Source organism: Monodelphis domestica, chromosome 1 (assembly GCF_027887165.1).
Source record: "Monodelphis domestica isolate mMonDom1 chromosome 1, mMonDom1.pri, whole genome shotgun sequence".
In the NCBI taxonomy this organism is placed as follows: domain Eukaryota; kingdom Metazoa; phylum Chordata; class Mammalia; order Didelphimorphia; family Didelphidae; genus Monodelphis; species Monodelphis domestica.
Genome location: NC_077227.1, coordinates 510968806 through 510985188, shown reverse-complemented (window position 1 = coordinate 510985188; position 16383 = coordinate 510968806). Strand labels below are relative to the sequence as shown.

General features: G+C 36.9%; 1 protein-coding gene across 8 annotated transcripts in view; it reads right to left on the bottom strand.

Annotated features, from left to right (window-relative positions):
• The window catches only part of FAM178B (family with sequence similarity 178 member B), a 211584-nt gene that overhangs the window by 136035 nt on the left and 59166 nt on the right, over nt 1-16383 (bottom strand). For 4 of the 8 annotated variants that reach the window (XM_056813064.1, XM_056813059.1, XM_056813063.1 and 1 more), the window contains 3 exons: nt 3859-3928; nt 2816-3456; nt 1996-2057 (listed from right to left, as the gene is read on the bottom strand). In XM_056813064.1, the coding sequence (XP_056669042.1) occupies nt 1996-2057; nt 2816-3456; nt 3859-3928 (773 nt within the window). Of the gene's footprint in view, nt 1-1995; nt 2058-2815; nt 3457-3858; nt 3929-16047; nt 16254-16383 lie in introns of all 8 variants that reach the window. The other 4 variants (XM_056813061.1, XM_056813060.1, XM_056813062.1 and 1 more) reach the window with 2 other exon arrangements.

Here is a 16383-nt window from a genome sequence, read left to right as displayed (position 1 = left end):
CCTTCTCCAGTTAATTTTACAGATGAGGAAACGGAGGCAAACAGGATTAAGTGACTTTCCCAGGGTCACACAGCTAATTAGTGTCTGAGGCCAGATTTTAAACTCAGAAAGATGAGTCTTCCTGACTCCATGCCTGACACTTTGGGCACTATGGTGCCACCCAGCTGCTCATATGTAACTATGAAGGGCAGTTTATGAATAAGCAGCAGAGGCCTGGGTAGAGATAATGTGCTCTAAGAATGTGGAAGAGGGAACAATCTCTATGGCATGGCCTGACAAGAGAAAGTTTCCAAGAGAAGGGAAAGACAGAGAGGAAGAAGGAAGGCATTCAAAAGAGGGGCCACAACATGGCAAAAGGGTAAAGGTGAGAATAAACAAAGTGGCTCATTGTAGAACAGTGGGTTCACTTTGGGGAGTAATGACAGTACACCCAGGAATGAGGACACTGCCAAAAGAGGGGCTGTTTGGTGATTTTAATATCTACCCAGGAGGGTCCTTGTAGGCTTTGAAAGGAAAATTATTCTATTGCCTTTATTTTATTTTAATTAATTAATGAAGAATATTTTTCCATGGTTACATGATTCATGTTCTTTACCTCTCCTGCTCCCTGCCCCCTTCCCAAGCCACTGAGCAATTCCACTGGGTTATACATATTTGTGCATGTTTCTATTGCCTTTATATTACTGATTATGAACAGAGTGATCACATATAATCCTTTTAGATAAGTGACTGCAATTATAAGTTTAAGAGTTAGACCTAGTTGTTAAACTAATTGTGTATAAGATATCAATTTTAGCAATATAATATTAACTATAGTATTGGAAAATATATAGTTTGATGTATTAGAATATTATAGCAATTAACAATGTTAAGGAATAAAACTTTAGGTCTGTGTAATTATCTAGGGAAACTGTTGAAACCCATGCAGAAGAAGGTGGGCTCATTGAGAGGGGAGAGTATACAGCTGACCAGATAAGATGGTAAGAAACAACTTTGTTTTTTTCAGGCGATATTTGATCCTTTTAAAAATTTATGACAGTACAGGCTCCCCAGAGTAGTGTGGCCAAGAGAAGTTACTCTGACCTAAGTAGGAAAGCCAACTTTGTACTGAACTTTGAGGACTTCATGCTTTGACACTCTTCTTCTCTGTTTTGGTTATTCATCTGTTATATATTTCTGTTATTAGTCAGAATTTATTGAGCATTTACAGTAGGTTTAAAATTTTTTTGACTATATTTTGCTTCTTCATTCTCCAAATACACTTAAAAAAAAATCCTTACCTTCTGTCTTAGAACAAATAGTAGATATTGGTTCTAAGGCAGAAGAGCAGTAAGAGCTAGGTAATGGGGATTAAGTGACTTGCCCAGGGTCATACAGTGAGGAAGTGTCAAAGGCCATATTTGAACCCAGAACCTCCTGGTTTAAGGTCTGGCTCTCTATCCACTGAGGCACCTACTTGCCCCCAGATTCACTTTTGGAACATTTAAGGCCAATTAATTAGCACAGATGAGTATCAGGCACTGTATCCGTAACATTTATGGGAACTATATTTCATAAACATTTTTAAAAGAGTTTCTAAGTATGCCCTACAAAGGAAAGACCCATCCCATGAAACTCTGTTCTAGGTTTATTGCTTCATAATAACAAAAGTTTGGCGATACCTCTTGTTATATACACAAAGAGTTTTGTAAACCATAAATATATGTAAAATTTATGCTTTATTAAATATATATATGTTTGCTTTTCAGTTGTGCTTGACTCTTCATGACCCCATTCAAGTTTTTTGGGCAAAGATACAGGAGTGGTTTGTCATTTCCTTCTCCATATTATTTTACAGATAAGGAAACTGAGGCAAATAGGGTTAAATGACTTGCTAGTTAGTGTCCAAGGTTAGATTTAAACTCAGGAAGATGAGTCTTCCTGACTCAAGGCCTAGCACTCTATTCTCTTCACCACTGTCTGTGTGTATGATTTATTATTATTATTATTACTTACCTTTTATCCAGTAGCAAGCAATCTAAACTATTGACATATGAATCTGAGTTCCTGAAGTCAAGCTGGAAAAAAAGATAAGAAAGAAAAGAGAAAGAGAGAGAACAGTGATATGTCATTCCAAGTGAATGGTCCTCAAAGAAAGAGGGACATTTTCCAGAGCTGGCATACCCTGAAGAGAATGATGAAAATTCTAATGAGAAGTCTTCCTAAAAGTCACAACCAGTTTTTCCAAGTATATTGGCTTTTGAGGGGGGTTTTGGGTTTTTGTTTTTCCCTCATTAAAACTAATGTGGCTGATGTAAACTTTCAGTTTAGTTCCATATTCAATCTTGGAACCTAACTTGGTGCCATGGCATATTCTCCATATTCTCCACCCTACAATAAAGTTTCATGCTACAAATACTTTTCTTGCTTTATTTCTCCCTTTCTCTAAGATTATTCCTCCAATTCACAGACTCTAACCTTGAAGTCTAAACTTTAGAAACTAGGACTTCCTAGAAACAAAATTTCAAAGAATCAAAGCACAAAGAGTCTATGGTGGGGAACAAAACCCATCCAGGGAACTGGATATATATTGTATATCAGGGCACTGTATACCTAATACATGGCTATAAAAGACTCCAAAATGAAAATGAAGTTGTGTTTCCACATGAGGGCCTTGAATCATAGCCAAACCGAGGAATTATAGGATAAAGCCAAAAAAGAGAATTTAAGTAAACATATGAATGTGCAACAACTTGCTATGAGATATAGGGAGTTATATAAAAGTGACTTAGGCTGATAACCCTAGAGATTTAGGGGAGGAGTCCCCTCTGCTTACTGAATCGTGGGGTTCAAATGCTGGTGCTGCGATCCTTTGACCAGGGGCTGCCATGTTTTGGAATAGCTCCTCCAGTGTCACCAATTCTTCCTCTGGTTCTGAGTCCAGCTGCAGGGACTCCTCATTCAGACCATATGAGGACTCTGAAAGGCAGCTACCAGAATGGGTTAGGAATGGCAATTCCTGGGCGTATGATAAAGTCTCATGGTGGTCAGCATCTTTAAGACTTGTCTTTGGAGACTGACTTAAGTCTGTGGATTCTAACACCATAGCATTTTCTCTATCTTGCTCCGAAGTTGCCTCTAGTTTTCCTGTGGCAAGGGCCATATTATTCTCTGTGTTCTCCTCTAAGGCCTGTGGGAGGATTGGGGGTGGTGAGGGACTAGGATCAGGGGGCTTTTGGTACAGGAATTCAATTGGTGGAGGACTCCAGTCTTTAGGAAATAAATCAAAAGACCCCTCATCAATCAAGGAAAAAGTATTGGTGTTTCTTGAGGGGCTGAGCCAGCTGGGATGTAGTTCATCTAAGGCACTAAGGGTGTCCATTTTCGGTTTCTTGTGATGATCCTGGGTCCCATCAGAAATTCCATGTTCCTGGGAAGGCAATTGACTAGACAGAGCTCTTGAATTTGACTGAGAACCTTTAAGAAAAGAGATAAGAACAGTAAGAATTTAAATAGAAGGCACAGTGAGTACTTATGATTCTATGCAAAACATTTTTACTCTCCTATAACAAATAAGAATTCAACATTTCAAATCAACAACTATTTATTAAGCTTCTAGTCATAGAAGAGACTAGAAGAAATCAACTAATAGAGTAAGCAATTAATATGGTAAGAAAAGCCTCAAAATGCTCCACTTCTCTAATTACTGAGCACCCCTCAGTGAATGTGTTAGATACTTTACACAGATGAGAATTTTTTGAGTCTCGAATATTTTAAAATCTACATTAGACATTTCTGTCTTAGTTTCAAATTCATTCCCTTAATGCCTGTTTCCAATCTCATAGAGCAAATGAAACAAATAGAGAACTGACATATTACCTTCATGGTGAGATGTAGTTGTCTTGCTCTTCCTACCTCTAGATGCCCTTGAACTTCTAGTGGTTTTGTCCTGAAAGAAATTTACTGTTAAGTGAATTTTAGGAAGGCAGAATACCTTAATGAGCTCACATTCTTTTTTTTTTTTTAAACCCTCACCTTCTGCCTTAGAATCAATATTATGTATTGGTTCCAAGACAGAAGAGCAATAAAGGCTAGGCAACAGGAGTTAAGTGACTTGCCCAGGGTCACATAGCTAGGAAGTATCTGAGGCCAGAATGAGGCTACATCCTTCTGTGAAGAATTTGTTTCGTTTGTTTCATCAAGGAATTTCTTCTCTAGAGTTTCAATTCAAGTAAATCAATTATCCAACCACTACAAAGACAGGGTCAGGTGATAACAGAGAATCAGTTCTGGTGCCTCTGGGAAAAAAATAAGCACCAAAGGTAAAGAGTCCCATATCACCCAACAAGACAATGATAGAACAATGAATCAACTAATATATGTATACACTCTTGATACATCATGAAAGAGCATGAGACAAAGGTGACAGAGAAATGTTTATACCCTTCACTCACCCTTAACTAATCACCATCTTGGAATTGTTTCTAGGATCATAAACAGAAAAACAAGATGATGGCTTGCCAACTTTTATCTTTTTCAACTACCATAGTTGCTAGTATTCTATCATGCTTGACTTAAATTTATTACTAAAGAGTCCTGAAACAGGCTTCCAATAGGAAGAGAGTGAAAAATTTGATACCAGCATCTTTTTTTTTCTCCAATCTCTGAAGAATGAGCCAGTTAACTGCTTGGTGGCCTCTTCTTTGAATGATGACTTGATGAGTAGAACTCAATATTTTGCTCTTTATGCCTACTGGTAGCCTGCAGTTTCTTTCTTGAGCTGGGCTAGGTAACTTCCAAAGGTCTGGATGAACGCTCTAATGGATCAGCCATCTTTTTTCAGGGATTTGGGCATGGTGTTTACTTTTAATAAAGTACCTGAATCACCTGCTTGCTCTGAGGAAGGGGAAGTGAAGTCTAGCTTTCTGATTGGAGGCCAGAGACTGACATCCAAGCAGAGACAGAACCTCAGAATTCATTTAGAGGTGAGATCCAAATAAACTATATTCTGCTCAAAAGCCAATGCCTAGGTTTTAAGAACTTTCTCACTAGAGGATATGGAACACCATCTTCTTTGCCACCTGCCAGGATAGAGAAGAACTCAACATTCATCCAATCCTTTTCAACTAAGAGATTCAAGCCCTTTTTATATTTTTCAGTCAGAGTAAGATTTCCTTCATTCAATGCAGATGAAACTCATTGTAAAAAGGAATAAAGGAGGGGGCAGCTGGGTGGCTCAGTGGATTGAGAGTCAAGCCTAGAGACAGGAGATCCTAGGTTCAAATCTGGCCTCAGACACTTCCCAGCTGTGTGACCCTGGGCAAGTCACTTAACGCCCATTGCCTAGCCCTTACCGCTCTTCTGCCTTGGAGCCAATACACAGTATTGACTCCAAGATGGAAGGTAAGGGTTTAAAAAAAAAAAGGAATAAAGGATGTCTTGCCTAAATAAATTAGGCTAATGGCAGATTTGTGAATGGTATCCAGAAACCCTGATTCCTCATAACAGAGGTTCAAGGATAGAATGATCTTATTCTATCTTACCTACATCTGACCAATAATTCACTCTGCAACATCTAATGTTGCTCAAATGAGAGGGGGACTTATCATTTGTATACAGGGCTGTTGTAAAACAAAACAAAACTTCCATTGCACCTAGTTTTACCCTTTAGGGTCCGGCAGAACAAGTGTACACCATTGGAGGGAGACTACTTTGCAATCTCATTAAAACCATAGGTATAACTACAATTCACTTCAGGTGGAATGATTCTCTCTTTAAGCTGCCAAGACAAATCATTTAAACACAGTGATCAAGATCCTGAATATTTATCTAGTACTTGTCAGTGTTCTGAGGTGTCAAATCAGAAGAGCAGGGCACTGGAACTTAGTACAGGAGAAAGGAAGCCAGGCACCCTGAGGTTCAGCCTTGTGGATAATCCTTTTAGCCCTTTTTGACTGGAGTTTTTATAATATGGTCAACACTGCTGGGAAGCATGGCAATGTGCTTGTGGTCAGGGATCCTTCAATGTAATGAGAAAAATGGAGAAATTTATACACCAGGGAGATTAAAACATTGGTGGGTATGGGACATGTGAAGATTAGAAGCCTGGTGTACTAACAGCTGAGCAGCTGCCTTTCTTTGATGTAGGTTGTTAGAGTTTGGCACCACACTTTGCAAGAAAATAGTGGCTGCTCTTACTTGGAGACATTTGAGGTCGAAGTCACTTAGATTGATAGGCTCAACTAGACCTTACCACAAACTGAATCCCTTTTCCACATTATCTTCAAATATCTGAGCACAGCGATCATGTTTCTGATTTTCCCTCTATAGCCTTTTCTTCTCTGGGCTAAGTCTCTCTGGTTCCTTTAACCTGTCGTCTTATGGAACAATTTTGAGTCTTATTGTTCTCTTATTTGGGTTCCTATATTTGTTCTCCAGTTTATTAACATCCTTTCTAAAATATGGAGATCAGAACTAAACAGAACATTCCACATGTGGACTGATCAGCATGGAATATTGTGGGACCATTCCCTCCTTGATTTGGATATTATGCCTCTCAATGCAGACTAAGACTATTTTGTCTGCCACATCACGCTATTTATTCCTATCGAGCTTGCAATCCACTAAAAATTCCATATCTTTTCCAAATAAATTGTTATCCATGACTTCTTCAAGTTGCACATGTGAAAATTATTTTTTTAAATTCAAGTGTTGTATGTTACATTTATCTCTGTATTCAGTTTTATTTTAGATACAGAACAGTGTTCTAGGCCAGTGTTGTATATTTTTGAGTTCACATGCCCACAGGGCAACTTTAAGCTGCCTGTGAGCCCCCTGCATTACCCAAGAGAGAGCAGAGGGAGGAAGTACTTGTTTTGGGTAGCTAGACAGAGGGGCTAGGCCTGCAAAAAATGTCCTCAGGCACTGGGAAGAGGGGGAATGGAGCAGCTACCCCATGTGGGGGCCACCACAGGTGCCAATACTTCACCAATGCTGTTCTAGGTTGTTGATAATAATTTTTGAGGTCCTGATTCTATTATCCATTCTATTGGTTTTTCTTCCTAACTTTATACCATCTGTAAATCTGATAAACATGAAGCTGTACTTGGATCCAGGCCAGAGGTAAAAATGTGGGATTCTACAGAGAGCCAAGAATAGATTTCTGAAGCACCAGAGTACTCCATCCAAAATGAATATAGTCAATGAATAGACCTAGCTCAAACCACTTCGGGAGCACTGTAAGCCCAGCTGTGAAAGCTACAGAAAGTTGTAATTGTAAAAAGACAGAAGCTCAGGCCATACATCTCCTCTCCTCCAAAGAGCGTATGGAGCCCATTAACATTAGATCAAAAATCAAGAGTGTCTGGAAAAATGAGCAAAAAAACAAATAAACAAAAAAAAATAACTCAACAACAGAGCTATTATGGTGACAGCAGAGAAACTCAAGACTCAAACACAGGAGAAGAGAATGACTCATATGATCTATAAGCAAAACCTCAAGAAAAATGCAATTGAGGTACAAGTTCAATAAAAATTCCTCAGAGTTAAGTGAGCATTAAAGAAGCAGCTAAAAAAAAAATTTTTTTAAGTTTGAGAACAGGAGAAGAATGAATTAATAGGAGAAATAACTGAGGGAAAAGAGAAAGAGAAGACAAGAGAAGAGAAAAAAAGAGATACAAAAATGTCCTGAAGAAAATAGCTCTTTAAAAATTAGAATTGACCAAATGGAAGCTAATGACTCCACAAGGCATCAAAAAATAATATAGCCTAAAAGACCAAAAAATGGAAGAAAATGTGAAATAGCTCATTAGAGGAATGAATGACTGGGAAAACAAATTCAGGGGAAATAATTTAAGAATCACTGGAGGGGCTAGGTAGCCCAGTAGATAGAGAGCCAAGCCTGGAGATGAGAGGTCCTGGGTTCATTTCTGGCATCGGGCACTTCTTAGCTATGACACCCTGGGCAAGTTACTTAACTCCAATTGCCTAGACCTTGTCACTATTCTGTCTTGAAAACAATACTCATTATTGAGTCTAAGACAGAAGGTACCAGTTTATAGTAAAAAAAAATACTGGACAATCTGAAAGCCATGAACAAAAAAAGAAGTTATATATCATATTTCAAGAAATCACAAATTAAAACTGCCTATGTATTTCAGAACCAGAAGGCAAAGTAAAATTAAAATCTCAAAATTAAAACTCCCAGGAATATTGTAATAAAAATTCAAAGCTCCTGGGTCAAAGGAAAAAATACTTTAGGTAGTCAGAAAGAATTTAAGAACCAAGGAACCATAGTCAGGATAATACAATTTTTAGAAGTCACTACAAAGATGAGAGGATAACTTGGAATATGATATTCTAGAAAGCAAAGGAGCTAGTCTTGCAACCAAGAATAACCTACTCAGCACAACAGAGTATAATTTTACAAGTGAAAAAAATAGATTTTAACAAAATAGATGATTCCCAAGCATTCCTGATAAAAAGACTAGTAATGAATAAAAAATTCTGACAGGCAAACAGAGGAGCCAAGGTAAGCATAAAAAGCCAAGCATAAACAGGTAAATGTTAGGGAGAAATCATAGGAGACTAAATAATGTAAAACTATTTACATTCTAATATTGGGAGCTGATACATGTGAGCCCTAAGACCTTTATCATCACAAGGGGTATCATAGAGGGAGTCTAATTTGATAGCAGGCCTGGGTATGATTCTGTTATGTTTAGATGGCCTCAAATGATGAATGGAATGGGTAGGGAAGAAAATGCAATGGCATCAGAAGAAAGGAGAGAAAGAATGGGGGAAATTTTCTCATATAAATGGGATGGACAAAGAGGAGTTTATACAACAGGGAGGGGACAATGGGGGTGGGGGTGGAAAACAGACAACACTTGAACCTCATGCTCATCTGAATTGGTTAAAAAAGGAAAGAAAGTATACACATACATATAAACAAAAAGCAGGGAATAAGAGGGAGGGTAGATTAAGGGAGGCAGTAAAAAGTAAAATAGACTCTTTTAAAATTCAGAATATTTTCCATGGTTACATGATTCATGATTTTCCCCCTCCCATCTTCCTTCCCCCCTCCCAGAGTTGACAAGCAATTCCATTGGGGTTATACATGTATCATTGTTCAAAACCAGAAAAATAGACTTAAGGAGGAGGTAGGGGGAAAAAGAGAAGGATAAATATAAAAAGTAGGATGAAAGGAAATACAGTTAATCATAATTATGAATATAAATGGCATAAGCTCAACTATAAAATGGAAGAGGATAGCAGAATGGATTAGAAATTGAAATTCAATAATAGATTAGGTTTTTTATCCTATATTTAAATTTTCTTATTTATTTTTACTTTCTTTTTTATATTTTGAGTTCCAAATTCTCTTCCTCCTTCCAACTCCTCCCCCTCTTATTTAGAAGGCAAATAACATTGCAATTATACATATGAAATCATGCAAAAACATTTTTTAATTTTTTTAAACACTTCCCTTCCGTCATAGAATCAGTACTACGCATTGTCCCCAAGGCAGAAAAGTGGTAAAGGCTAGGCAATGGGAGTTAAGTGGCTTACCTAGGGTCACACAACTAGGAAGTATTTGAGGCTATATTTGAACTAGGAATAGGAACCCTGTCTCTAGGCCTAGCTCTCTATCAAATCAGCTTCCCTGAGTGAATTGAATTTTAGAAAAGTTAGATATGCTAAATCTCTGGAGAATACTGAATGGGAATAGGAAGGAATATATTTATTTCTTAACTGTGTGAATTTTAAAATTTACTCCACCCTACTCAGACCATACTTTAGAATATATGATTTAGCTATCTCCTGATTAGTAACAATGGAGATACTTGGTTTGACAGAATCAAGTCTTGGGAACTCTACATTTCTCCACCCTACTTAGTTTAACAAGGTCAGGAATATCTGCACCATACTCAAGGATTAAGTATTTGAGAAAATGGCCTTCAACAGACATGTGCAGAAACAGCGGACAGACCCCTGGTCTGTCCTAAGTCAAGCTAAGCTAACATTGGTACAGATGAGATGCAGGAAAGTGATGTAAAACTGTCTATATAGGGCAAGTCACTTGCTCTCTTTGGCCTCTTTTCTGATGGAGAGGTGTCTCTGGCTGGCAGCGTGCTAAGTGTTCCAACATCTTGGTGTGGTGGCAGCTATTTGTCTGGGTTTTGGCGGTGAGTTTGCCCTTGAGCTAATTCATGTTCAGGCATCTTGGCTGAGCCCTCTTGGAGTTCAGGCTAATTTCTTCCTCTTTTTCTCTCCAAAACCTTACCTTCTAGAGCCTCTAATCTTCCTGCCCGGCACAAGCCAGGTGGGAGAAATCCTACACCCTTTTCCGTCTCCCTTCTTCTTAAATTTCTTTCCACTATATTAATTAAATCACCATAAATTTCCAGACTGACTTGGGTAAATTTTTTTTTATTTGGGATATCCATGGTGGCTAATAATTAATATAGTTTAAGTCACAACACTAAAATTATCCTTTACAACTGTGTATAGCATATTAGCAAAAATTGATCATCTATTAAGGCTTTATAAAAACCTTACAAACAAGTGTAGAAAAGGAGAAATATTAAGTGCATCTTTTCTTGACCATAATTCAATTATTACATTCAATAAAGAGTACTTGAAGCAAACCTTAAAAATTAATTTGTAAACTAAACATAATCCTAAAGAATATGTGGGTCAAAGAACAAATTATGGAAATAATCAAAAATTTCACTAAAAATAATAATAGTGGTGAAACAATATAGCAAAATTTGTGGGAAGCAGTAATCAGGGAAAAATTTATATCTCTCAACGTATTTGTCACCCCTTAAAATTTGGCTTCTGATCTTATTCCACTGAAAATTGCTCTCTCCAAAAGTAGCAAGTCTAATAGCCTTTTCTCAGTCCTATTTCTCCTTGACCTTGCTATATAATCTTTGACACTGTTGATCACTCTCTCCCTATAACTCTCTTTTCTCTAATTTTTGTAACATCATTTTCTCTTGGTTTTCCTTATCCTATTTGATTGCTCCTTTTCAGTCTCCTTTGGTGGAACCTCATACAAATCATATCTTATAAACAAAAGCATCTCACAGGATTCTGTTCTGGGACTTCTTCTCCTCTCCCTCTTTATTACTTCACTTACTGATCTCATCAGCTCCCATGGATTTATCACCTCTATGCTGATGATTCTTTTTTCTACCTATCCTCCCTAACCTCTCTGCTGATCTCTAATATCACATATCTGACTGCCTTACAGACATTTCAAATTGGATGTCCAATAGACAAATTCAACATATCCAAAATAGGACTCATTATCTTTTAACCTAAACCTCCCATCACCACCCCCATAGGCCTCAATTATTATATAAGGGTACATCATCTTCCCTGTTCCTCAGGTTCACTATCTAGGATTCATCTTACTATTTCTCTTTCCTCATATCCAATCTATAAACCTTAAAATTTCTTAGACTTATGAATGTTGGAAATTTCCCCATTGGGAAATTTCATACTGGAAAAAATTTTCTACTGATAGTAAGAACTCTATTGGAATGTGAAACCCCTTGGCATGGGAGGATCCTTCTCCTCCCTACTTAGGACTACTTTAGGACAGAAACCTTTTGCTAAACAATGGAAAGGGATTTGACCTATGCTTAAGCATAGAACAGGAAGTTCTTTGAGTCATGATTGATTTTAGAATTGATACAATAGAGATACTTGGAATGACAGAACCAGGTCTTGGAAAATACAATCTCCACCCTATTTAGAGTTACAGGATTTAGGAAGGGCTGCAGCAAAGATCAAGATTTAATTATTTGAGAATATGACCTTCAACAGACATGTGCAAAGGAAACAGACCTCTGGGCAGTCCTGGGTTAAGCTAGAGCCACCATTGGCACAGGGGAGACATCGACAGTGATTGGTAGATGTGAGAACTGAGGGGAGGGGACTTAGATGGGTTCCTAAAAAGATAGTGGGGTATGAGGACAGGAGAGGAGGCTTTTGCTCTGGGAGGAGGTTTTGCTCTGAGAGGTTTTGCTCTGAAGGAGTCTGAGAGGAGAGAGGTCCTGGAGGGAGAGCTCCTGGAGAGGTCTGAGAGGAGGGCTTGCTCTGAAGGAGGCTGGAGGTGGAGGCCCCTGAGACTGTTTCTCCATTTTGGTCACATGAGTGATAGGGACTGATCTCTTTTCTTTGCCTCAGCTATCTAAGGGCTTGGGCCTTTGGCCCAGCCTAAGCAGAGGGGGTATTGAAGCCCTATTCCCTTCTCTCCCTCTCTCTCTCTCTCTCTCTCTCTCTCTCTCTCTCTCTCTCTCTCTCTCTCTCTCTGTCTCTGTCTCGGTCTCGGTCTCTCTCCTCTCTCCTCCCTCTCTCTCTCTCTCTCTCTCTCTCTCTCTCTCTCTCTCTCTCTCTAATACCTTTCTTCCTCCTGTTTGTAATTAAAAACTCCATAAAAGGTTGACTGCTGACTTGAGTTTTCATTTAGGAATTACATAGCTGAATTCCTTGGCAACCTTAAATTAATATATATCAGTCTTTTAAAGTGATTTCCTTGTCACAAATCTGATGCCAACCCTGTCAATTCTAGTTTTGCATCACACTTAAATGTGCCTCTTTCTTTCCTCTGATATTACCACCACTCTGATGCAGGCCTTCAATAACTTATGCCTGGACTACTGCAATAATTTGCAAGTGGGTCTGCGTGCCTCAAGTCTCTCCTCTTACCAATTCATCCTTTACTCATTCACTAAAGTGATTTTCCTAGAGCACAGGTCAGACCAAGTCAACTACTCCCCTTACTCAAACTCCAGTGGCTCCCTATCAATTCTAGGATTAAATACAAAATCTTTTTGGCATTCAAAGCTCTTCATAACCTAATCCATTTTTACTTCTCAGTCTTCTTACATCTTATTCCCTGACATAAATTCTTTGATTAGTGATATTGGCCTTCTTAATGTTCCACAAAAAAGACATTCTATCTCTTGGTTTTGACCACTTGCTCTAGCTATTTCTCATTCCTAAAACAGTTCCCCCTCAACTCCACTTACTGACTTTCCTAGATTTCTTTGGGTCCCATCTAAAATCCCATCTTTTATAGGAAGTCTTTCCCAACTTTTCTTAATTCTAGTATTTTTCTTCTATTAATTATTCCTCATTTATCCTTTTGTATGTATGTATATATGTGTGTATATATATATATATATATACACACACATATATATTTATGTTGTCTCTCCCTTTTATTATGAGCTCCTTTAGAGCAGGGGCTGGGTTTTGCCTTTTTTTGTATGCCTAATACTCAGCACATATTAGGTGCTTGATATATTTTTTTATTAATTGACTGATTTATTGATTATAAATAAAAGAAAGAATGCACAGATTTACAAATTGGGCATGCAACTAAAAATAAATTCCTAAAAAATGAACAAATTAAAAACAATCAATTAAACACCAAAATATACATCCTGAAAAATCAAAGGAGATATTAACATAATTGATTAATCTAGAATCTAATTTTTTAAAATTGATAAGCCATTAGCTAATTCAATGAAGAAAACAACCAATGAAGAAGAATAAAAAGCTATTTTGCCTAATTATATGACAATAAACCTGACAATCTAATTGAAATGGATGAATGCTTATAAAATACAAATTGCTTGAATTAACAGAACAGGAACTAGCATATTTAAATAACTCTATCTTAGAAAAATAAATTGAACAATCCATAAATAAATTCCCACAGGGATGAAAAAACCCAAGGACAGATGGTTTTACAAATGACTTCTATCAAACATTTAAAGAACAATTAATTACAATACTATATAAACTGTATTTTTTAATAGGTAAAGAAGAAATTGCACCAAATTCCTTCTATGACACAAATTTGGCCTTGATACCTAAAGTAGAGAGTCAAAAGAAAGAAAGAAAAAAAACAACCATAGACCTGTTTCTCTAAATATAAAAATTTTAAATAAAATAATTCCAAGTAAGTGACCACAATATATTACAAAAATTACACACTATGACAAGGCTGAATTTATATCAGAAAAGTAGGGCTGGCTCAGAGTTAGGAAAACTATTAGAATAATTGCCCATATAAATAATAAAACCAACAAAAATCCTATGATTATTTCAATAGATTCAGAAAAAGATCTTGACAAAATATAACACCCATTCCTTTTGTTTTTGGTTTTTTTAAGCACAGAAAGATTAGGAACAAATGGCTCTTTCCATAACAAGATAAATACTATAAAATTAAAACCAAGAGCATTATCAGTAATGGAGATTTTCCATTATGATCAAAAGCAATGCAAGGATGTTCATTATCACTTTCTATTCAATATTGTACTAGAGATATTACATATGGAAATAAGACAAGAAAAAGAATCTGAAGAAATAAGCAAAGGAAAAGAAGAAAACTATCACTTTTTGCAGATGACATGATGGTTTACTTAGAGAACCTTAATCAACTAAATAACTAATTAAAACAATTGGCAACTTCAGCAAAGCTGAAGTGTATAAAATAAACCCATATAAGTCATTAGCACTTCTGTATATTACCAGCAAGGTGACATAAAAAGAGAAATTCCATTTAAAACAACTACAAATAGTGTAAAATATTTGGGAGTCTAGCTACTAAGATAAGTGTAGAAACTACATAAACAAAATTATAAAACATTTCACATGAATAAAGCCAGATTTAAGTTATAGAGGAATATTAATTGTTCATGAGTAGGATGAACTAAATTAATTTACTTATTCCATGCTAAACCACTCAAACTACCAAAAAATTACTTTATAAAGCTATAAAAAATGAGAACAAAATTCATGTGTAGGAATAAAAGGTCAAGAATAGCAACATAGACAAATCAATGGGAATCAATATCAAAGGGAATTAATGAAAAAAATGGGAATAAAGGGGACCTAGCAGTACCAGTTCTCAAACCATACTACAAACTGTTAAGATTAAAGTTCTCTGGAGGCTGTATATTAATTTATAATCATTTATTAAATAGTGAAAGAGGATTGGAAAGAAATGGCACATAATCACATGACTGGTCACCTAGCTATTCTCTGGCTCACTGCTCACTGCATGTTTCTCTTTCGCTCCTGCTGCTTTCTAGCAGAGACCCTACTGTTTCCTGGATCCATAACTTCGACAGCCACTTTTTCTGGGTCTCCCTGTTTGAACAGACTTTACTTCAGTCTGGGTCCAAGGCCAGATTTAGAGATGCCAGGAGTCAAGTGGGACAACAGGCAAATGTCTTCTGGGACTTCAGGGAGCCAGGAGGTTGTCTTCCTTACATAGTGTAACAGGGGCTTATTTAAGTGAGAAATAATAATTCAAGATGAGATCTGCCAATCTCCTCCCTTCCTCCCTCCCCTTCCAGTTGATTCTTCCGTTGGTCTCTCTAAAATCAACTCAGAGTGAGTATTATGGTATATCAAATAAATTACTCTTCTCTAAGATTAAGTAAGGAGTTTATTTGGGAGAAAGGGAAAGATAAGAAGATGAAGGGAAAGAGGGTTTGGGGTTTCCCTAATACTAGAATAATTCCTAGGTTGGAAGATGGTGGAATATAGTTCAGATTTGGGAAAATTGGTTAACAGGTCTTGAGAATTCAGTCACTGTAGTACAGCAGAGAGAAATCAGAGAGCAGGACTTTTGTCCTTTTCTATCTCAAGGCAAAGAGACCCAGTTTTTCAGTTTGCCTCCTCCTTTTTTCAGTGGTTCTTCCTAGTCCCCATTCTAAATAGAATGTCCATCTTGACTGACAGTTCTGGAGTCTGTCATTCCCTGATTTGAACAAATTTTCTAAGCTGTCCCTATTGTTAGTCATTAGAACATTAATAAATTATTCTAATATAGTTAGTTTGTTAGTACATTAGTATTTACATATGTACATAGGTTTGTATCTATACAGATTTACATATGTACAAACATAATACATTGTTTTGATTTCTGTGCAAACTCAGGCAGATAAGAAATTTCTTTGTTTGAATTTTCCACAGAAATTTATATATCAGTATGAATTTTGTGTTGCAATTATGCCTATTTTATATACTTACCCAGTCCATGAGATTTCTTTCCACATTGTATTTATGTGTAATATATGTGAAGTTAACATCTATGTCACATTCTTACATGACCTCATGACCACAAAGTCAAAGTTCTTTCATGCCTTTTGATGTTGATTGTAGAATACTATGTGTCTTAATTTTTTCATCTGTGCTGGATACAACTTGTTGTCTGTCATCAACTCTTGATTGAAGACCTGGGTACAGGAACATTCAGGAACATGCATGTGTGTAAGGTTTACATGTGTATGTATTAAGAAATAAAATTTTTCATTGTGCATGGAAGTAAGGTATGAATTCTTCATGAGTGCTTGTCAGTATTCATGA